Genomic DNA, 22,534 nt, shown 5'->3' on the forward strand with positions numbered 1-22,534 from the left:
CTGTTTAAGATTAATTGACAACAATGTCAGTAAATTTTGTTTTAATTTGTTATATGTATGAACGTGTGGTACTCTTTCCTTTGGCCGGGGTTTTATCCCAATTGGATTTTACCCGGAAATGGTTTTAACGAGGCCACATATATTTGCGTTCTCTCACTTTTGTAAGAAAGTCTAGTATTAATTAAATATTCAGACCTTCATAAAAAACAACAAAGAGTCTACATTTCATATTCAACTAAATTGATAAAAGCTTTTATTAGACTCCAAATCGTATTATAATCATATTCCCATTTGCCCTACAGGAATGCACTATAATCAGGCTTCAATTTTAGCTGGAAAATGACATTTATTAAACATTGAAAAGAGATTCAACATGTACAATTGTCTTAGGAAAGACTCATGGGCTGGAAACCCAACAGAAAAACCTATAGTAATCCACTCTGGAGGAACCTTTCCAAGGTCAACAGGGTAAGAAAGAGTAGAAGAATTACTCTCAGAGTCTGGTTTTTCATCATATGTCCAAACTCCAAAGCACACTCAAGTTTTTGGTGGTAGAATTGTAAGTTATCCTTACAGGAGCCTCTTTCCCACTATTGCCACTAGCATCCCAACTGGCATTGACCACTAAGCGGAGGGTGTTGATATTGATCCCAACATGCTGGTAGACCAAGTAATTGCGGCATTAACTCATACTGGTCGAGACCACCTGTAGATCGAGGTAGACCAAGTCCACAAAGTTTTAGAATAGCTCACTGATGGTTGGAGCTGTCTACCTTACCAGGAAGCTAGTCTACCATGCACACTGCAGATCAAGAGTTAGTTTACTACTACCGAAAGTAGTGTGTGATAGATAAATGTATCTTAGGGGGAACCTCAGTAAGCACAAACTGTTTCTCAATCATAACACTGTACTTATGATTCTTATCATTGTATTTCGGACTTCAGTGTGCAATGTTTTTTTTTTTTCATTTCATGTGCAAGCATGCAATAAAGCAGTGCTAGGGATCAGCACTGTATTCGTATTGATATTAGAGAATATTGTCATATTATTCGAATTCTTACAATGATTTCAACTACAACAACACTAATGATTAGCTGATGAGGAAACAGGAGAATCTAGGATATACATACACTTGTGCTAATCAAAATTTGGGTAACAATCTTTCTCATAAATTAAATTCAAGGCTGAACAAAGGAAAAATCATGCAACCCTTCCTTCCTTTCTGGTCGATGATGATCTTCTCTTCTTAGAGCATCAATACTGCCATGACCATGTGCAGAGCCACCCTCCATCTCAGATAGATCGGTATCAGATTGGTAAGAAACAGATCTCGGGGAGTTAAGGACACTTTCGAGATCCGATTGATTGGACCTCTGCTTTTGGTTGTGGAGGAGGTGCATTGGTGATGAACCCCGGCTTGGTGTATTTTCCGGACTCATAAACGAGTTAACAGAAGCATCGCCTCCTTTGCTTCTTAACTTTTTACGACTCTTTGCAGCTTTCTGCCAGTTCTTAAGAGCTTTCGCTGTTTGATCCTCGAAAATTGCTTTCTTCCAGTGAGATCCCATCTGCAAATTCATTCATATACATATGTAAGTATCCGATTTAATCAAGGCTATTGATGGGAACTATGAAAGTGAATGTACTCACTTGTGTGATCAAAGCATAAAGAGGGAAGGTAATGTAACTGCATAGGATTTGTAGGACAAATCCAAGGCAAACCCTTGTGATTATGAGAGGCAAGTTTTCGTGAAAGCATGAAGTGAAGCCAAATTCAGTCTGCATTGTATACATATATATATATCATTTAGTTATTTACTGTATGATAACTTGTTTCCTGTCAATTATGCATAAATGTGTATGAATGTTTATGAAAATTACTTACAGATACCCACAAGAAATACGCCATTTGGAAAGCGTTCTGCACGTACAGCAGGTAACTGAATCGTTAGAAATTATGTTGGACTCGATCGTTTTGCAGATACTGCCTGGTGGTATATGTATGTGTATGAATGTTTACTACCTACTCACTGAACTTATTACTGCGCGCCCTAGCTAGGTTAATAATTACCTGAAATAATGTGAAATGAATCAAGAGGAGAATCCACTCGGGTCGATTAAACCAAAAGTACTTATTGCTTGGCTCTACTACTGGAGCCCCTTTAACAATTGTATTTCGATCGTGCATTTCTTGGGCCATCTCCATTATGATAAGTTCAAGCTTTGTACCCACCAACAGAAGAATCTGCAATTTTTCACATATACCTACAGTCACATACATTTGCAAATGCATGCTTGTTGCTCAAGTAATTTAGGTTATTATTCTACTTACAATGAGTGGCGCCAATGACAACCAAGTAAGCGTGTACCATTCTGGGTGTGATAAAGTAGAAATATTTTGATCAGTAACTAAAGCTAGCATAGAGAGAGAGAGAGAGAGAGAGAGAGAGAGAGAGAGAGAGAGAGAGAGTTATTACTGTAAACGTTTAGAAGCAAGAAGACCACTGCGAAAATCCATAGTGGTACACTGCAAAAATCAAGTGAATCAAGGATTTGGTAAGTGAGTTCTTACTATTGTACTAATGCAGCAAACATCAGAGGTATATATATAGAGGGAAGGAGAAAGAAGAGAGACATCTATATATACCTAATACCCACAACCACCTTAAAATCATCTTCCATAGATCTCTTGATGTACTTATGGAAATCAAATTTGCTATTTGGAGCAAAATGTGCCTGCAATATTCACATATGCATGGATAATTGTGAGTTTAGTAGCAGCTGCGTTTCGGTTTGACCGTACGACTGATGAGATCGAATTCTATGCTGAGATTTTTGGTGCTGATCATTTGTCTCAGCTTACGACCTACGTTGTTTGAAGCATAATTACTTACATTTATAAATCCATGGCGCATGGTCAGATAGTCCACCTTTGTCACCGAACCGAAGAATTGCCTAAAGAATGCCACCTATAATGATGTACAAATTCAAGAGCGCTTGGTAATAACATACTTTCTTTTTTCATAGTGACATTTATATGTAATTTTTAATATTAAAAATCGGATCCGGCTTCTCTAAAGTGAGGAGGGAGTAAATTTACTTCAATTTCATAATCTAATCTAAGGTCTTGACAATTGACACATCACTCTCCCACAAATTTTTGGTTTTTCATCTAAACTCTAGTTAACTTGCCGTTAACTCTAGAAAAAAAAATTGAGATTTATGATCGTCAGTGTTTATCATCTACGTCAAGTTTCTTCTTTTTACTTTTTTTTTTTTTTTTTTTCTATTTCTCTTTACTTCCATGGGTGCGCACTAACCATGGAATGACTTTTTGCATTTTTTTAGATTGAGACCCAAGTAGGGTGAGAGATAATATTTCAAACTAACTGCCTCTACAAAACAGTAAAACACACCGGTACTCATGATCTAAGATTTTCAACTCCCACAAAGTAATTCATCACAAGGATGAAGAGATCTCATGGCCAAACAATTCAAGCTAGAATATTAAATAGAGAAGACGAAGCAAGCAGATTCCAAAGAAATAAAGGACTGAAGTCATTAACCAAAACGCATAGCCAATGTAGCAATAACAAAAAATCCTACAGGACCAAAGACGACTAAAAGCAAAGAAAAGGATGAGATCGACACGAAAAGAAATTCGTGTGGTTTTGAAGAACTTTAAGGAACTTCAGATTTCTCGTTCAGAAAAAAGAAGAAGAAGGAACTCCAGATTAAATTAATTTATTTTCAAATTGATTGGTGATTTTAATTAATGAAGATGTGATTGATGATGGGGCTGGAAAGAATCGGAGTGCAAAAAATTTACTGAAGTCATTCCATGGTTAGTGCGCAGCCATGGAAGTAAAGAGAAATAAAATAAAAATGTAAAAAGAAGAAACTTGACGTAGATGATAAATATTGACGATCAGAAATCTCAAAAAAAAAAATTTCTAGAGTTAACGGCAAGTTAACTAGGGTTTAGATGAAAAACCAAAAATTTGTGGAAAAGTGATGTGCCAATTGTCAAGACCGTTAGATTAGATAGAGAGTCCAGATTTTATGAAATTGAAGTAAATTCACACCCTCCTGGCCTCCTCACTTATTTAGACGAGCCGGATCCTATCATCGATTTTTTCCTTTATTAAACCTTCAGTGGTAAAATACTACTACTTATATCGGATACACTGTGCGTTGCAATGCCAAATACGTATCAACAAGTTATTACTTATACACTATGCGAATATTTTAAAAACTGCCGATTAATTAAATATTATGCTATAATATATTGCTAGCTAGTGTGAGTTTAGAGTTTGGCACCTTTTTTTTTTTTGGGTCAAAGATATTCATTGAAAAGAGGGCAAACAGCCCAGCCATACAACAACAGAAAGCCAAAAGGCTAAACTGAAGTGAAACAGAGCTCTCGTAGTCAAAGCCACAGGAGGCAAGACAAGAGGAACTACGGACAGACGCAACAAAGAAAAACAAGCCTAAAAAAAAAAGTAAGAACACAAATTAAAGGAAGACATCAGAAGCTTCAGCCGCAACAAATCCAGCACCACCAACGTCCACCATGGCCGTCGTAGCTGAAATCGTACATGGAACTCCAAAATTGCAGCTTGTAAGGAGACCCCTACACCAAAGCCCAATCAAAATAACCCTGAAAATGGAAAAACAGAAGAAAAAAGAGGATCTAAACACAGATATATCCTCTTCCCCACAGTACAAATATGCACCATAACATGAGATTTGCAGCCACAACTTAGAGAACAAATCTAGGCAAACGAAACCCAGATCAGGAGGAGCCAAAAGACCCCGAAAATAGAACATAGAAGTAGGTGGTGCTGTAAGATCAAATATGGACATAACACATATTATCATAAAGTAATTGATGATTAGCTTAATATCAATCCTAGTTTAACATGGATACAAACAGTAAATCAATACTTGTAACTTAATGAAGCAGTGTATCTATTCATTAAGGTAAGTAATCCTATTCTTAGTCTGCAAGAAAGATTACAATGAAGTGTTACATTAAGAATCTAACTAGGAAACCTAAACCGGTATGGATAGCTTTAATGGGAAGCTTCTTGAGGGTTAAGTCTCCTATATATACAGATGAATTGGTCCCTGATTACTACCGACGTTTTGCATATTGTTCTGTCTATTGAGAAGCAAGTTGGTAAGTAACAGAAGGCCATATTCAGTGTTCGTGTTTGTAGCATAAGATGGAATCCATGCCAGTGATTGCTGAAGGTAAGCCTTAATCCCTTTTATGATTGTGTGCATATATTGTGAGCATGTATATGGTTTTTAACAATTGGTATCAGAGCATAGGCTCACATATATCAAAATCGTTTTAGGGTTTTGCAAAACAAATACAAAAAAAAAAAAAAAAAAGTTTTTGCTTTACGGGTCAAGTAACTGACCAAGTCACTAACCATGTAACTGGTCATGTAACTGATCAAAGTAAGTTACTTAAGTCGATTGCTGCATCTGGTTAATTATCAAATTCACGCTTCCGCCTATGATTTTTAGCAGCAAATTGGGGAAAAAGCAAAAACAGGTTTTTCTATGGAAATTGATTTCGATTCATAGCATGATAATTGAATTTTGATTGTGCTCAAGAACACTAGTTGCATTCCCGGCGTGCGTTAGGTTAGAGTAGATGGTGACCGGATGAAATTTACAATTTCTTGATTGTTCTGTGGTTTCTTGGAATCGAAACAATTTTGATTGTGCTTGAATATGCATGATGAATTGATTGATGATATGGTATTGTATCTGTGATTGTGTAAAATTGCATGAAGAACAAAAATCTCCCAGAATTTGTTTACACAATTAAAATTGACAGATACGAGAGCTTAATTTTCTTACAAGGATGAATCTGGGTAGAATATAAAGTTAAAAGCTCATGAGTTTTGTGGTTTTCTGTTGGCATAAGTGATTATGATGCACAAAGCATTCTTCATTGATGTTGGCAGAAAACAATGATCAGGTCACTGACCATGTAACTGGTCAGGTCACTGACCACGTAACTGGTCAGGTCACTGACCATGTAACTGATCGAGTAACAAAACTGAAATTGTGTTTTGTGTTTTAAAACTATGCTTCAGTTTTATCTTCCAAAGAAGTGGTCAAGTATGGTTTTAGAATACAAAACAGCAATATGCGTGCTTGATGAAAATAAATACGGATACTTAGAAATTTTTCTTCTGTCTAAAGATGTGGATAAATTTCTTTGGATAACTTGTTTTCATTGAACATGGTATATTGATAAAGAACTCCAGGATGTTATGCTTCTGCTCAAAAGTGTTGCTTAACATTATTTTTGGTTATGGACTGATATGAATGCAAGTATGGATTATTTAGGTTTTCTGTATGTTCTTGTTTTGGTTGCTTAAAGCTAAATAAAACACAGAAAACTTAAAGTTATTTTCTTTACAAATTGAGAACTCACACGAATTTTTGTTTTGCTCCTTAGGTAACTCTTACATGAACTTGAATAGTGTCTTGATGCTAACTGGAACCAACTATAGAGCTTGGCTAGATTCTGTAGAGAACTATATGGGAATGCATGAGAACATAGACTATTGCTTCACTGAGGACAAACCTGAAGAGTTAACTGAAAAGAGCACTAAGAAGGAAACTGATCTTTACAAGAAGTGGCATAGATCCAATAGAATGGCTAAGAACCTCATTCGTACCTCTATGTCCAAGACTGTCAGAGGAAGTATAGAAGAACCTGAGCTAGCATCAGATTTTTTGGAACTCATAGGTGCTAAGTTTAAATAAAGTGAAAAGGCAGAAGCTGCTAGGCTAACCAAGGAGTTTCATGATTTGAAGTACATGGGTTCAGGGGGAGTTAGAGAGCATATTATGAAGATGATCAATATAAATGGCAGACTCAGGGAGCTCTTGATGGGGGTTAGGGATGAGCAGGTAGTGCATTATGCACTACATTCCTTGCCTAACAGTTTTAGTCATCTTAGGACCAGTTACAACTCTCAAAAGGGAAACTGGACTCTAGATGAACTTATATCCATCTGTGTGGATGAAGAATCTAGGATCAAGGAAGAAAAGGAACCTGCTACAACCATTAACCTCATTGAGAAGCCTAAAAGGAAAAAGCCCCAAAATAAGCTCAAGCATATCAAAGCCATAACTAAGAGTTCAACAGCTGCAGTGGCCAAGGAAAATAGGCAATTTAGGTTCAAGTGCTACTTTTGCAAAAGAGTAGGACACATGAAAAAGGACTGCACTGGCTATAAAAATTGGTTAGCCAAAAAGGGTAAGATTTTTTCTAATACAGTTTTTTCTTTAGAAATTAATCTTATAAATGTTGAACCACAGTCTTGGTGGATAGATTCAGGCTCACCTATTCATATTACTAATTCTTTGCAGGGATTCATAAGGAGGAGAATCTCAAAAAAGTGATGAAGTGAACCTGTGTGTAGGCAATGGCATGAGAGTGGCAGTCAAGGCTATTGGAACCTTAAAGCTCGATTTAGGATTAGGAAAATTGTTAGTTTTGGACAATTTTTTTTATGTACCTTCCATGAGAAGGAATTTGGTTTCGGTTTCTCTTTTAGTAAAATCTGGTTGTAGACTTGTTATGGATAGTAATGGAATTCTTATTTCTAAAAATTTTGTTCAAATTGGTTCTGGTGTTATTATGAATAATTATTTACAGTTAAATTGTTCAATGGCTCAACAAGAAATTTTACTTGTTGAAAATAACACAAACAGTACTAACACTTTAACAGGTGTTAAAAGAACCAAACTAAATGAAAAGTCTGCATTTTTATGGCATAGAAGACTCGGCCATGTTTCAAAAGAGAGACTAAAAATTTTGGTGAAAAACAACATCCTAAATGAACTTGATTTTTCTGATCTAACAGACTGTGTTGAATGCTTTAAGGGAAAAATAACTAATACTAGAAAGAAGACTGCATATAGAAGCCAAAATTTATTAGAACTCATACGCACTGATATATGTGGACCATTTAGGCATCAAACTATCTATGGGAATGTGTATTTTATCACATTCATTGATGACTTTTCTAGATACAGTTATATTTATCTACTTTCAGAAAAGGCACAAGCATTGAAAGCCTTTCAAATCTTTAAGTCTGAGGTAGAAAATCAACTGGAAAAGAAAATCAAAACAGTGAGGTCAGATAGAGGGGGAGAGTTCTATGGAAAGTACACTGAATCCGGCCAACAAAAGGGTCCATTTGCCTTGTTTTTGCAAGACAATGGAATTAAAGCTCAATACACAACACCCTATAATCCACAACAGAATGGTGTTGCAGAGAGAAAGAATAGGACTCTTTTGAACATGGTTAGATGTATGATGTGTACAACTGGTTTGCCTAAATTTCTGTGGGGTGAGGCTTTAAAAACTGCAAATTATATTTGCAATAGGACACCTAGCAAAGCCATAGAAAATACTGCTTTTGAGCTTTGGTGTGGCAGGAAACCTAGTCTTCATCACTGTCATGTTTGGGGATGTCATGCAGAAGCTAAGATTTATAATCCAAGCTTGAATAAACTTGACCCCAAAACTGTTAGTTGCTATTTTATAGGTTATCCAGATAAATCTAAAGGCTATAAATTATATTCTGCTCATCATTCACCTAGAATTTTTGAAACACATCAAGTAAAGTTTCTAAGTGAAAAAGTTCACAATACAAACCTTGAGGATTTAACCTCAGATTTTGAGGAAATTGTGTTAGATGAGAATATAAGTGTAACATTGCCTTTAGAACAAGATGTAACTGATCATGTCACTGGTCACGTAACTGACCATGTCACTGACCAAGTAACTGTACCTGGTCGAGTAACTGGCCAAGTAACTGACCATGTCACTGACCAAGTCACTGACCAAGTCACTGACCATGTCACTGATCAAGTCACTGCCCATGTCACTGACCAAGTAACTGTGCCTGGTCAAGTCACTGCCCATGTCACTGACCATGTAACTGACCAAGTAACTGTCCCTGGTCAAGTAACTGACCACGTAACTGGTCAAGTAACTGAACCTCACCATCCTCCAGTGGCTCAGCCTAGAAGATCACAGAGAGCAAGAAAACCAACTTATGGGGGGAAGAGAGTGACTACATTGTTTATCTGCAAGAAGCAGAAATTGAAATGGACTGTGCAGAGGACAATGATCCAACTACATTTAATCAGGCCATTGAAAGTAGTGAATCTCATCAATGGAAGCAGAAATTAATTCCATGAGTCAAAATGCAGTTTGGGAATTAGTTGAACCTGACCCCAACCAGAAGCCTATAGGTAGTAAATGGGTTTTCAAAACCAAAAGAGATGCAAATGGCAACGTAGAGAGACATAAAGCAAGATTAGTTGCCAAAGGTTTTACACAGAAGGAGGGCATTGATTTTACTGAGACTTTTTCTCCAGTTTCTACAAAAGACTCGTTTAGGATAATCATGGCTTTGGTGGCTCATTTTGATATGGAGCTGCACCAGATGGATGTTAAAACAGCTTTCTTGAATGGTGAACTAGATGAAGTGATTTATATGAGGCAGCCAGAATGGTTTGTACAAGCTGGAAGTGAAAACTTAGTGTGTAAGTTAAGAAAATCAATTTATGGTCTAAAACAAGCTTCTAGACAGTGGTACAAGAAATTTGATTCTGTGATTTCTACTTTTGGATTTACAGAAAATCTTGTTGATGAGTGTGTTTATTTGAAGACTGTTGGGAACAATTTTATTTTTTTGGTACTCTATGTGGATGATATACTTTTGGCTAGCAGTAACATTAAATTGCTTAAAGATACCAAGAGTTTTCTGTCAAGGAATTTTGACATGAAAGACTTAGGAGAAGCATCCTATGTACTAGGTATTGAGATTAAAAGAGATAGGGCACAGAGACTACTTGGTTTGTCTCAACAGAATTATGTTACCAAAATTTTAAAGAGATTTGGTATGGAGAAGTGTGCAGCTGGAGAAGTTCCCATGTCCAAAGGAGATAAGTTAACCAAGAAGCAAAGTCCCAATAGTGATGTTGAGAAAGAAAATATGGAGTCAAAGCCTTATGCCAGACTTGTAGGAAGTCTCATGTATGCACAAGTCTGCACTAGGCCGGATTTGTCTTTTGCAGTAGGGATTTTGTCAAGATTCCAATCTAATCCAGGCCATGAACATTGGGTAGCTGGGAAGAAAGTGTTGAGATACCTGCAGAGAACTAAAAACCACATGCTAGTTTATAGGCAAGTGGAGGATCTGAAACTCATTGGATTCTCAGACTCAGATTTTGCAGGGAATTATCCAGACTCCAAGAAGTCCACTTGTGGATATGTGTTCTTGCTTGCAGGAGGTGCTATTGCTTGGAAAACCATGAAACAAACACTTGTTTCAACTTCTACTATGCAAGCTGAATTTATTGCAGTATATGAAACTGTGTGTGAAGGACTTTGGATTAGGAATTTTCTCATGCAGACCAAAGTATTGAGTCACATTGTGGCTGGAACACTTGTAATTTATTGTGACAATGAGGCTGCAGTTTTCTTTAGCAAGAACAGTAAAAGGTCAAATAATTCCAAGCATATTGATCTAAAGTATTACAGTGTTAGAGAAAGAGTAAAGCATGGTGAAATAGCTGTTTTGAGTATTGACACAAATTCACAGCTAGCAGATCCTTTCACCAAGGCATTGTCAGTAGCAGCATTCCAGAAACATACAGCAAGCATTGGAATTTTAGCTAATTTAGATGTTTAGGTTCAGTAGAGAGTTAGTCCAGTTGGAGCATTTAAAATTCTAAGGTTTTTTGAGTTCTTGTGTTTTAGTTGTAATCTTTTATTTTGTTTATCACAACTTGTTTGTAATGACAGATTTTATTATTAATAAATTTTGAGGTATTTTCAGATTTTGGTTATTACTGCAGTTTTTGTTGAATGTTCTGAAAATTATCGATTTTGTGTTTAAAGTTATACTTGCTATCAGATGGCTTAAATCATGTGAAGCATGATGTTAAGGTTCAAGCAATATCTTTAAGCCATCAGTGTTCAGTAAATTTGCTTGAGTTTTTGGTTTTAGAAACATAAAGTAGGACCTAATATATGTTTACTTGTTGATACACATTAACATATATTGTATCACTTCTGGTTTGACATATGTGGATTGCAGGAGCTTGTGTTTGTGGTTTTGAAACTCTGCATTTTTGTTAAAATGTATACTGTTTCTTGCTCTACATAAGTAACTGTGATCTGACCATGTTGGAATGGATTTTCGATTTAAGTTTGTTATCTGGCGCACACTTTAGTAAGTTAAGTAGGTTTTGATGTTCTCTGGTGCAAATCATCGAGCATGATATGTGTGAGTCCAAGGGGGAGATTGTAAGATCAAATATGGACATAACACATATCATCATAAAGTAATTGATGATTAGCTTAATATCAATCCTAGTTTAACATGGATACAAACAGTAAATCAATACTTGTAACTTAATGAAGCAGTGTATCTATTCATTAAGGTAAGTAATCCTATTCTTAGTCTGCAAGAAAGATTACAATGAAGTGTTACATTAAGAATCTAACTAGGAAACCTAGACCGATATGGATAGCTTTAATGGGAAGCTTCTTGAGGGTTAAGTCTCCTATATATACAGATGAATTGGTCTCTGATTACTACCGACGTTTTGCATATTGTTCTGTCCATTGAGAAGCAAGTTGGTAAGTAACAGAAGACCATATTCAGTGTTCGTGTTTGTAGCATAAGATGGAATCCATGCCAGTGATTGCTGAAGGTAAGCCTTAATCCCTTTTATGATTGTGTGCATATATTGTGAGCATGTATATGGTTTTTAATAGGTGCATGCACCCGAGCCAAAGCTCTACCTATCTTCCGATTGAGACGCGAGAAATCGCGTTGGAGAGAAGCCACTGCAAGAACCAAGCCATGGTACCGATTTGAAATGGAATAGAAGAAATCCAGGCAACAAGATCTGGAGATGAGAGATGGTGGGTAAAAGAAAGTGATGGGTGGTGAGGAATGGGTTAGAGCAAATTTGGGGCTAAAGTTCAGAAAGAAAATTGGGGCAAGATGGAAGGAGAAGGGAGGGAGACCGAAGGTGAAAAAAAGAGAAGAAACAAGAGGCAGAAGCCCCAGATCTGAGACATAGCTCAGGGAAGCACCCATAGAGGGTGAGCAGTGCCACCGACTCTCAAGGGCACGGAGTGGGTTTCAGAGAGAGAGAAATATCTACAGTGAGTGTCGAAATCTTTAGTCCATTGAATGGAGTTTGGCACTTGAAAGCTAAACTTAAAATCTTATGGTCCTAATGATGAAATACTAGTCCCGCGGTCTCAGTAATGTACTTGATGAAAGCAAAAAATGGAGATAATATAGAAAAATCGGTTAACTTACGATCCATCTGATTCCAGGTGTTGTAGAAAAGCCAGAGTGTCGCCTCACAAATGAAGTTTGACGAGTAAACCTAAACCTTGCAGGATCTGCAAAATACAATTAATATTAACTTATAAGTTTATAGCTAAGCTACGATTACAATGTTCAGAAATTGTAAATTATTCTCCGGACAGAATTTTTCATTAGAAGACAAATACCATTTGTAAATTGGTATTCCAAGGACGTTGTCTCAGATTCCCAGGCCTTCCATTTCTTCATCTAGTCAAATCCACAAGAGCACAAAACCAATTAATTAAAAAAATGGGTTTTGTCCTTTCTTTTTCATCTTCATTACTTCATTTCATTTGAGGTGGTTCTCACATCGTTTTCAGTTTACAAATAATATGATGTTACATCAGACTCATTACATTTACTAATCAAACATCAAAATCATGTTATTACTGGACAAGTAATGAATGTCTTCTTAAGTTCTAAACTTATATACCAAGAGGTTTTATGTAGAATATACTAACTTGGTATTTAATACACGAAGTGACAATGTTGAATTATATTTTAGAGAATGATTATTTGGCTAATATCAAGAGTTGAGGTTCAGCTCTCGAATTTAGGCAAACACGTACATGTGATTTTAATGCTGTTGTGAAACCATTTATTTAGAGGTGAAGATCTGACCCAAAATAATTTAGATGCACCGAACTAATTAACTTACTTTGGCCTGCGCAAGTGCCATAGTGAGGACACTGTAGAGAACATGAAAAACAGCGAGGACGAAGATGAATACATGCAATTGGTGCATTCCAGATATTCATATCAATGGCACTTTACCCTGCAATCAATTTATTCATTCATTAATACATAGCATCTAATTAAAGTCGGTATATAAAAATTAACATTCTGCTAGTTAGTTAATAAACAATAGTTATACTAGATACTTACGTATGAGCAAGAACCGGAATCTCCACTGGGAGCTAAGACTCGACGCCATATCATGTTTTCGGCATACGAAAGTAACTTCCGTCGGTCACCGCCTCCTCCTTTATCTTTATCATCGTCGCCCTTCCCTCCCTTATCACTGTCGCCGGCGTATTGTGACTTTAAACCGCAGGGAAGCATCGTGTCTGCAATATTTGCGGGGACGCATATCTTTGGAAGATATCGAGTTCCCACGGTGAGTAGTAAGGATATGAATCCCAACAGCATTAGCTCTGCATGTCACATATATCCCAAAGTTTATATGAGTAAGATATCAAATTCTACCCATTTTTGTGAACTTTAGTAGTGCTCAAAATGGACGCGGGATTTTAATTATTAATCTTTACTGGAAAATAATTGTGAAGAGAAAATCTGCAAATCGGGCTTGTAACTCAAAGTACAAGGGAAAATGTATTTTGGTGATACTACTGAAAAGTACAACTAACCAGCTTTAATTTTCTCCAAAGCTTCAATCATGGCTTTCTTGTTGCGTTTCTGGAACCACTGTCATTATATATGTAGAAGCAAACCTTATTAGCTTGACAAAATTCATAGTTCCTATTAATTATGTTAATAAATTAGTTATAACAGACTTCTGAGTAGATGATGCTATACATGTAGAATTTTGACATAAGGTACTATATATAAGTAGAGTTTCGACGTATGTATGTACCTTTCCTAGAGCATGAATTCCATGTTCTATGATTAGAGATATGAGTATGAAAACTGCACAGACGACCGCCACGGTCCATGTCGGTGTCTCTTTTAGGGTCCTCTCCCCCGGAGCAGCAGGAGGAGCCATGGCTTTACTTAGTTATCAAATAATTAATGTTTCTTAATTAGGAGAATTAATTATACTAGCAAGCTAGAATTTATAGCTAGTGAGGCTATCATTTTGGGAGCTGAGGGAGCTACATGCATATATATATATACATATATATATGCTTTGCTGTCTGGAGCATACGAAACCCTAGTGATCGATTTAGCTCGTTTTGGATTCAATTAATTAATAATGAATCACATCACACGCTATAAATTAACTTCTTATTGTCATATGCAGAATGTAGTTTTGTGCCATGTCTGTAATGGTTAGGTTATCTATTGTGCGGTTGTGCCTTGTGGAACAAGCCCTTCTTTTACTTCATCAATTGGACCAATTTTAAACTTCAGGCCGGCTATTGGAGCCAAAATTAACATGACACCACATATACAATGCATAATGTGTAATTAATGATGGGATACAAAAAGAAAATATAAATTTTATTTCGGGAAGAGGTCGATCGAGAGACCGCAGTGGTCCTAGCTACAACACTGCATGGATCCGATAGTACTCGATCGAGTGATCGACATGGTGCAGTGTCGTAGCTAACTGTTAAGTATCCCGTCTAGTATAATAGTTAACATAATCATCAAAGAGTTCCTCAAATTTGGTATAGTAATGGATGTTTGTGCGAGACATAAGCTAAAATGTTATGACATCAATCGGTGTTCGGAATCAAGTTCTCGAGACAATTTGGAATCTCATAACAAGGCGAGACGTAGGAAACAAAGGAGTCGAGTATTTCTATATATGCTTTGGTTTTAATTAAAATTCTTTAAGCACAACGAAGTGATCGATGAGGTGAATTCTAGAGCAACTCCAATGTTTTGTTTGCTGTTTGCAAGCGCCTGCTTACTTATTAAGTCATTTGTTGACTCGACTTTTGTATACTTTGCGTGGCTTTCTTAGGATATCAGGATCAACAAGGTAGGTAGCTATTAATTAATCATTGTGATTTTTGACCAATTCCCTTCCCAAAACTTTGCGGTTACAATCATGTATAATGTGTTTATTTGGCCTTCGCCTAGTCCACATGCCATCATGCATAGACTTCTTCAAACAATGCCTTTGCCTAGTCCACGTGCAGAGATTGTCCATCATAAAATATAGGATGAATTATATATATTTTAGCGCATATCTTTCATAAATAGAGAACTTAATTTATATAAGATAATTCACCATTAAGACACAACAGATAAAATTATTATTTGAGACATGTTTATTCTGATAACAATATAATTTTAAGTTCCAAAGAGACATAAAATTTGGAACTCGAGTTCAACAGCATCATGCAAGGCTTCTACTCAAAAAAGAAAAAGAAGGAAAAAAAAAAAAAAGTTTGGACATGATCCCGAGTGGCTTGTTTAAGTTAGAGCACTTCAAAGCTAGAGTGACCCAATAACAAAATATGTAGTGAGGGCGTATGTCAAGAAACCTGCAATGTACTATGTTGCATAACCTAGTAGGTTTCTCAAAAAAGTCATCCACTGAACGGCCTGAACGCTGTAAGATTCAGTCCATTCCACATAAGCTAGATACTTAATTTATGGGATAAAAAACTTCTCTAAAATGGCCTAACCCTAGCCTAACAGCCTACAGTATGAATCGATCTCAAGGTCTTAAAAATCCCAATGCAACCCAAAATTAACTAGAACCCCTCCATGCCGGCTACAACCATAGGTGCATGGTAGAACCCCAAACTGAGTCAAAAAATATTTGCAGTTCTATTTTCATTTATGTTTGGGATCGACGAGTTTCTTCCTCAAGTTGTACGTGTCAGTTCAAACATTTTGGCCTAGCTTATCTTTCATTGACTAATTTAGGCACTTCTATTACACCATATATAGGAAGAAGAAATTGTTGTTTCTCTGTTGAGAGACTCAGTTGTAGAATGTCGTAGGAAGCACACTGATGTCCACACTTTTGGCCAACCTGATACTGACTGCAACGGAGAAAAAGTTAAATTACTTGGCTGTTTTCTATTTTCTGAGTAGTGGTGCTTCATTGTTCGACAGTTAGAGTTATTCAAAACTGTTTTTGCCAATGAGAGGAGTCTTTTACCGACGAACTCTTGGTTGGTAAAGGTGCATAAATACCTCTCATAGAAACATAAAATAAGTTGCAAGCTCCATCAATAGGCTGGCATAAAACAAAAGTCTAAAAATAAGACAACAAGGCTATAAAGCCTAAACTAAGGTCAAAGACCATATAAAGAGGCAACAGCAGAGCCTCAACACTAGAGAAAAGAACCAAGAACAACAGAACAATGCATAGAATTACTCAAGTAGGGGAGCTTACGTTATTGAAAGATAGGCGTGTTGGAGAAACTGCCCGGTGTGTGGATGTGTGATTGGGCCGGTGACTAATCAGAGGAAGTGAGGAAAAGAAGGAATGGAGCAGCAAATAATCACTCGACCAATTTATGGGTCCCAGCAAGTCGACCAATCGACTGACTGAGAATCAGCAACTCGATTTGCCCCACCAAGGCTATGGCTCCTACAGTTCTACAGTTATATGAACAATTCTTAGGTTCACTCTGGGTGAACAAACATATTCACCCATGTTATTGATTAACTTACTTTTACTTAATAAATTTATAATCCAACGGTCCATATCTTAAATTAGCATTTAAAGATCATCTTTGTAAAAAATCATTCGAATCGGAAATCGTTTAATTATCTAATTGAATCAAATAAATGGACGGTTCTAACAACACTTACTGCTATTATGATGAACCGTCCATGTATTTCATATAAATGAATAATTAAAAGGTCTTCAATTTGATTGATTTTTTACATAACTAATCTTTCTATTACATTATACAACTTGAATGGTTGGATTAGAAAATTAAAAAGTTATTATGCATTAATCATAAAAGAGGGTGAATATGCTGCTTCACCCCCAATGGGTGAACCTAAGAATTATTCCCGTTATATTATGGGTTTCTACCAAGGGCCAGATTTGTTTGATATTAATTCAACGGGACTGTATTTAATTGAAAAAATCATTGTTTTTATTTTAATAATTAAATTTTAAATCTAATCTCATGCATAAATTAATTAATTAATCTAATTTTAAAGTCCAAATAGTATATTAACATTAGAGTTGCCTTTTATTAGTGTATTTACGAAGTGAAGGCAATTGCTAATTTTGGATGAAGATTGGATTGGCAAGTACCGAATTTAGCAGGCAGATCGACAATTGCTCTTGGTACATGAGTGCACTTGCTCTTAGCGAAAGAGGAAAATAATCCAAGAACATCGGTAAAGGCTTTGTAGATTCAACCACCATTTTATAGACAGATCAATGAGGGAGACAAAAGTTGACAAAGTGTTCCCAAATTAGAATATAACCTTTGCTGACAAGCAATTCATCGTCAAGATTGTTATAGTTCTCCGGTTTTATCTCTCCAAAAACATTTTTGCTAATAGGTTGTCGCAAAATGTGTTATATGAGCTAAACCATTTTCATAGATAAAATCCTCCAATAAAAATAAAAATAAAAATAAAATAAAATAAAATAAAACGGACACACATTTGCATAACTTGAATTCTCCGACCATAGACCCAAGTCTCGAATACTGAAATCGGCAACGAGGGTTATTCGTCGACATGTGTGATTAATAACACCACTACCCCTGATATAAAGAAGAACTAATTTTATGTCACTTCCTTTCTTTGTTTCTGGGCAAAACTGGGACTCTCTCTCTTTTTCACCTTCCGTCGTTTGAAGCTGCCCTATTTCCGTCGCAACTCCTAATTTGCTCCCCAAACAACATAACCTTGAAAATGAGTCAAATCCAAATCAAGATTCATACGCATGGTTTGCCTTATCATCCCAGCTTCATAATTCACTTTCTTCGAATTTACATATCTAAAGAGAAAAAGAAAAATAAAACTAATTCCGGTGCCGGGATTCGAACCCGGAAACTCATATCCAAGAGAGAAATTCGTTGAGAACAACACCGGATGAAGTGATTGTTATAGCTTTTCAGTTTTATTTATTCTATCAAGTCTCTCGAAAAATTCTTGCGTACATCTGGCGTACCATACACGTGGTACGCCTCACCAATCACACTGCAGAAATGTTTTCCTTATTTCTAAATTACCCCTTCTTTTTAAAATACAATACCCAAAATACCCTCCTTCTGGGCACTGATTGGACTGCCGTCGCGGTGCGGCTGCCCCACGCAAGACTTTCTCAAGTCTCTCACTCACCGATGCTGAACAAAATGATCTCACATAAGTGGCAACAACGTCGCCCATTTTGGGTCTCCCTCCAGTTGCAACTCCATTAGCAAAAGGAAACTATTTTGGGCGCTTCACTCTTCACTGCAAGTACGTTCTTCTTCCTTTTCCTTTTACCAAATATGTCTCTTGACATATTAATGATGGTTAAATTGAAGTTCTGGGTATGTTGAGATTGCACTTCGGGTACGTGGTTTGCCCCTTATGTGATTTTTGTTCAAATTCTGGTTTCATCAACAGGGTCTTTCAACGGGTGTTTATACTTTTGAAGGGGTTAGATGTCATCTCTTGGAGAAGAGAACCCCAACGATGATACCCTTATGTTTATGGATCTTGCTTTACAACAGGTACTGTTTAGACTTACTCCCAACTAGGCTTTAATTTAAAACCGTTAGTTGTGTCTTTCTAGTCAATTACTTTCAGTTTAAGAAATAAATTACAGGTTTTTATACCGTGGATGTAATGTGGCTTGGATTTCAATATAGTAAAAATATTACAGTTGAATTTAATGATGGACTGGTCTGGTTAAGTTACTGTCTTCCTTTCACTGAGGTTTCTGTACAGTTCTGAGACCGCAGCTGTGCAATTTACATTTTCTGGTCCTTTTATAATATGATTGAGTTTGTTTTTGTTGCTTATCCGTTGTTGTTGGTGCTATTGGATAAAAGAATTTTCCTTCAGGTTCAGCTCTAGTCTTCATGTGCATTGCCTCTCTTTACTTTATTCTGCTTGATATGTATCCTTTTTTTCTTTTTCTTTTTCCTTTTCTTATTCTGGCATTAAGTTTGCTTCCATAGCTGATATTTAACTTCTATATTTCTTACTGCTTTATCTAGGCAAAGCTAGCTTTGGACAGCCTTGAAGTTCCTGTCGGGTACACCATTTGTATATCTTATAAATTTGTTGTGCGTTGCCTTTTAATATTCTATGCGCGTTTCGTTTTAAGTTCACCTCTTACCCCTTTTCTTTGTTCACATAACTTTTGGATTTGTCCTATCAGTTGTATAATTGAAGATTGTCTAGGTATCATTCTATTGTTCAGGAAAATTAGAATGTTTGGAATCCGTTTCTTTTGTTAAAAGTCAAGGGTATAAGAACATGATTGCACTCTTTTCTCTAATCTTTAGAATTTCGATTGATCAGCTGTGTGATTGTTGAAGATGGAAAGGTTATAGCATCTGGAAGGAATCGGACTAACGAGACACGAAATGTAAATTTCCCATCGATGCCTTTTTATTTTTTACTTCATACTATTCAATTTGTATTCTGGTGTTGGTCTCCATTGTTAGTCTGTGGTAGTGACTATTTATGGCTTCTGAAAGAACCCCATACATGGTCAAGTCTCTCTAGTTTGTTTCATATTAGGATAATTTCTCACATTTCAAGTGTATCGTCTTCCCAAACAGTCTTCTCCTGAATCAGTAAGAAAAGATGGGGCCCATATAATGTCATATTCAGTAATATCTTAAGGGTTGTTTGTGGGATTACTGAGACTAGCTCAATTATTACAGGACTCACTTAATATATAAAGTAGATGTTTCCATTTCTTTTCTCTGCAGTTAACTTTAGATCTAAAGCAATCTAGTTCCTTCCATGTCCCTCTGTTCATGTACAATGTGTATCTGCACTTATATGATGATCTTTTTTATAAGAACTTACTTTAGTAGCCATGTCATTCTCCCTCCATCTATCAGAATGGAGAACACCTGATTCATGTCCTTTTTACATCAAGTTAGTTAATTAAAAAAAGTTTGATATTGTAATTAAAACCACTTTTGACCCATCACTTCCTCTCTTTTCATAAATTCCTGGATACTCAGTTGATTTATTCTACGTCAATCAGACTGCACCTCTCTCGTGTGTGGTGCATCTACTAACATTTTATATGAACATGGTTTGTCACTTTTTTGCTGTGTTATACACATATAAGTCTGCTTCTTACATAAAACTATGGACATTAACACCTATGGGTTTCTGTGCTTGCCTAAAAAAGCAGGCTACAAGGCATGCGGAAATGGAAGCCATTGATACTCTTCTTGAGCAGTGGAGAGAAAAGAGGCTTTCAACTTCAGAAGTTGCGGAAATCTTTTCAAAATGTAACCTCTATGTTACATGTGAACCATGCATAATGTGTGCAGCAGCTTTATCAATTGTTGGTATGCCCTCTTTCTCACGAAATGATAAAACTTTTCTTTCTTCTCTTTGATTATGTATAGGTAACTATCCCTTGGTCAGGTATCAAGGAAGTATTTTATGGCTGTGCCAATGACAAATTTGGTGGGTGCGGATCAATACTGTCGCTGCATTCAAGTAGCTCAGAGGCACTCATGAGGTTGTTATCTGAACTTAACACAGTAAGCAAGAATTGACTCGAATTGTGCTGGTCTCTAGTAATTTTTTGCCCGGAAAGAGTTTACAAGTTGTTTCCTATGTTTGATGTACTTTCCAAAAGGCAGTTCCTGGTCAAGTATATTAAATGCAACTACAAAATTATATATAGTAATATAGGTGGTGGCAGACTAGCTATAGCTTCTTTTTATTTTTATTTTAAATTGACATGGTTTTAATAGTTTAGGGGTGAATACTAATAGGCGAAGTTAAAAGGTAAAAACAATCCCTCCATAGAGAAACAGGATGTTGACTATTTAGTTGTCTGTAGCAGCAATTGTTTTATTTATATATAGGTGTGTGCATATATTATTTAATTAAACTTTTGAGTGATTTTCTTAATTGTGTTTAATGCTGAAGAGGTTTCATATTTTTTCTTTAATGGGTGCAAATAGATGTAAAGGATCATTGACTGTCTGCAGCCATGATGGGAAAGTTACATCAGTATTATTTTCTAGGCACCCTGTTCTCTGAGTATCTGAGGTTTACGTTTAACTCTATAACTGAATTGTTGGATTTGTGCTTGAAATTTGTATAACTATTAAGCTATAAACTGTTCCTTGGTTTTGTGATCTTCTACTCAAGATGATTGTTGCATCAGTCCCTCACTTTCTCTTTTGTTGTATAGTGGTGGAGTACCACAGGGGAAAGGTTTCAAATGCACTGGAGGGATAATGGCATCAGAAGCAGTCTCTCTTTTCGGCAATTTTTACGAGCAAGGAAACCCTAATGGTATCTGGTTTAGGAATAATTTATGTTTTTTAGACTGCAGTGAGATGGGAGAATCATTCATGCTTGCTTTCTGCTTTGAATTCATCAATTCTTTGCTCAATTTAGGGATTCAAATTTGTAGCATGTTTTAAATGCATGAAACCAAACTCCCATTTGAACTATCCTGTTCCTAGTTGAAGTATTTATTTAAGCTTCTTTATGTGTGTAATGTGTATTCTTTGGTTTCTTTCAGCTCCAAAGCCTCATAGACCTCTGACTCACCAGGCCATACAATGAATATGAACAGATTTGGTAAGTTATACTTTCAGAATTCTGTTTTAGTTCATTTGTCTTCTTGTTTTGTTTTTTGGATAAGTTTAATTTGATAGCTCTGTTGCCTGGCTTGTTGCAGTTTTTGCTTCTGCAACTCTCTTCTATTCACCTTTTCTTTTAGTTGGTTTCGAGTTTGCTTAGTGTTTTCTTGCTCGGGTCAACTTACCAAAATTTTAATTGGGTTGACAGGTGCAATCAGAATACCAAGTTTAATTAACTTGGTCAACTAACCAAAAGAACGAGTTATTAAATAGTTTTTAATGTTTGCCAAAAGGGATGAAGATGAAAATTGGGAAGTTCAGGAGAGAAGGCACCCCGGGAGGGGATGTAGATGAAAGTTTCTTCACGTACTTGAAAGTTTCTCTGTTTACTTAAACTATTCATTAATGGAAAAGCTCTGTTGAGTTTGAGACTTGGTTTTTCTGTTTGTATTTTGTTTTCATTGCCATTATTATTGCAACCTAATTACTCGCTCCGCTGAGAGCATTTTTGATGGGAGTCTCAAAAATGTGACTCCAACCATATTAAAAAAAAACAACGAGTAAGATTTCTGTGGCCCCCTAAAAGTAGCTCCTAACTTGTTAAGGAGTGGAGAAGCTTAGGACCTTAATTTTTTTCTTCTTGTTGGTCCGATGCTCCATTATCTTTGTTGTACTTCTACTAGTGCATG

The 22,534-nt window shown here is 36.3% G+C and overlaps 2 protein-coding genes across 8 annotated transcripts; one reads left to right on the plus strand and one right to left on the minus strand.

Moving 5' to 3' along the window:
* Positions 1–1,179: 1,179 nt before the first annotated feature.
* Positions 1,180–14,167, minus strand: LOC112195778 (MLO protein homolog 1). Its single transcript, XM_024335973.2, is given in 14 exon segments — positions 1,180–1,569; positions 1,652–1,780; positions 1,887–1,922; positions 2,073–2,246; positions 2,334–2,374; positions 2,479–2,528; positions 2,649–2,737; positions 2,896–2,970; positions 12,394–12,479; positions 12,591–12,651; positions 13,103–13,219; positions 13,330–13,598; positions 13,812–13,869; positions 14,039–14,167. Coding segments are annotated over 14 exon segments (1,704 nt in total).
* Positions 14,168–18,373: 4,206 nt separating this feature from the next.
* On the plus strand, positions 18,374–22,295 carry LOC112198238 (tRNA-specific adenosine deaminase TAD2). Of its 7 annotated transcripts, none has more exons than XM_024339322.2 (9): positions 18,374–18,522; positions 18,673–18,779; positions 19,269–19,306; positions 19,576–19,642; positions 20,426–20,588; positions 20,668–20,764; positions 21,449–21,552; positions 21,785–21,843; positions 22,054–22,295. In XM_024339322.2, the coding sequence occupies exons 2-8, from the start codon at positions 18,711–18,713 to the stop codon at positions 21,826–21,828; spliced, it is 582 nt and encodes a 193-aa protein (XP_024195090.1). In that variant the 5' UTR covers positions 18,374–18,522; positions 18,673–18,710; the 3' UTR covers positions 21,829–21,843; positions 22,054–22,295. The 7 variants fall into 7 exon arrangements, with proteins under 7 accessions (XP_024195090.1, XP_024195092.1, XP_040374358.1 ...); XM_024339324.2 differs by having other exon boundaries at positions 20,429–20,588; XM_040518424.1 differs by lacking the exon at positions 19,269–19,306.
* Positions 22,296–22,534: the final 239 nt, after the last annotated feature.

Source organism: Rosa chinensis, chromosome 4, assembly GCF_002994745.2.
Source record: "Rosa chinensis cultivar Old Blush chromosome 4, RchiOBHm-V2, whole genome shotgun sequence".
Classification (NCBI taxonomy): Eukaryota; Viridiplantae; Streptophyta; class Magnoliopsida; order Rosales; family Rosaceae; genus Rosa; species Rosa chinensis.

Coding starts and splice junctions, on each gene's coding strand:
- LOC112198238 (XM_024339322.2), top strand. CDS start 18,711: ATGTCATCTCTTGGAGAAGAGAACCCCAACGATGATACCCTTATGTTT. Junction 20,765..21,448: donor AGCTCAGAGGCACTCATGAG/GTTGTTATCTGA, acceptor TTTGTTGTATAG/TGGTGGAGTACCACAGGGGA. Junction 21,553..21,784: donor CGAGCAAGGAAACCCTAATG/GTATCTGGTTTA, acceptor GGTTTCTTTCAG/CTCCAAAGCCTCATAGACCT.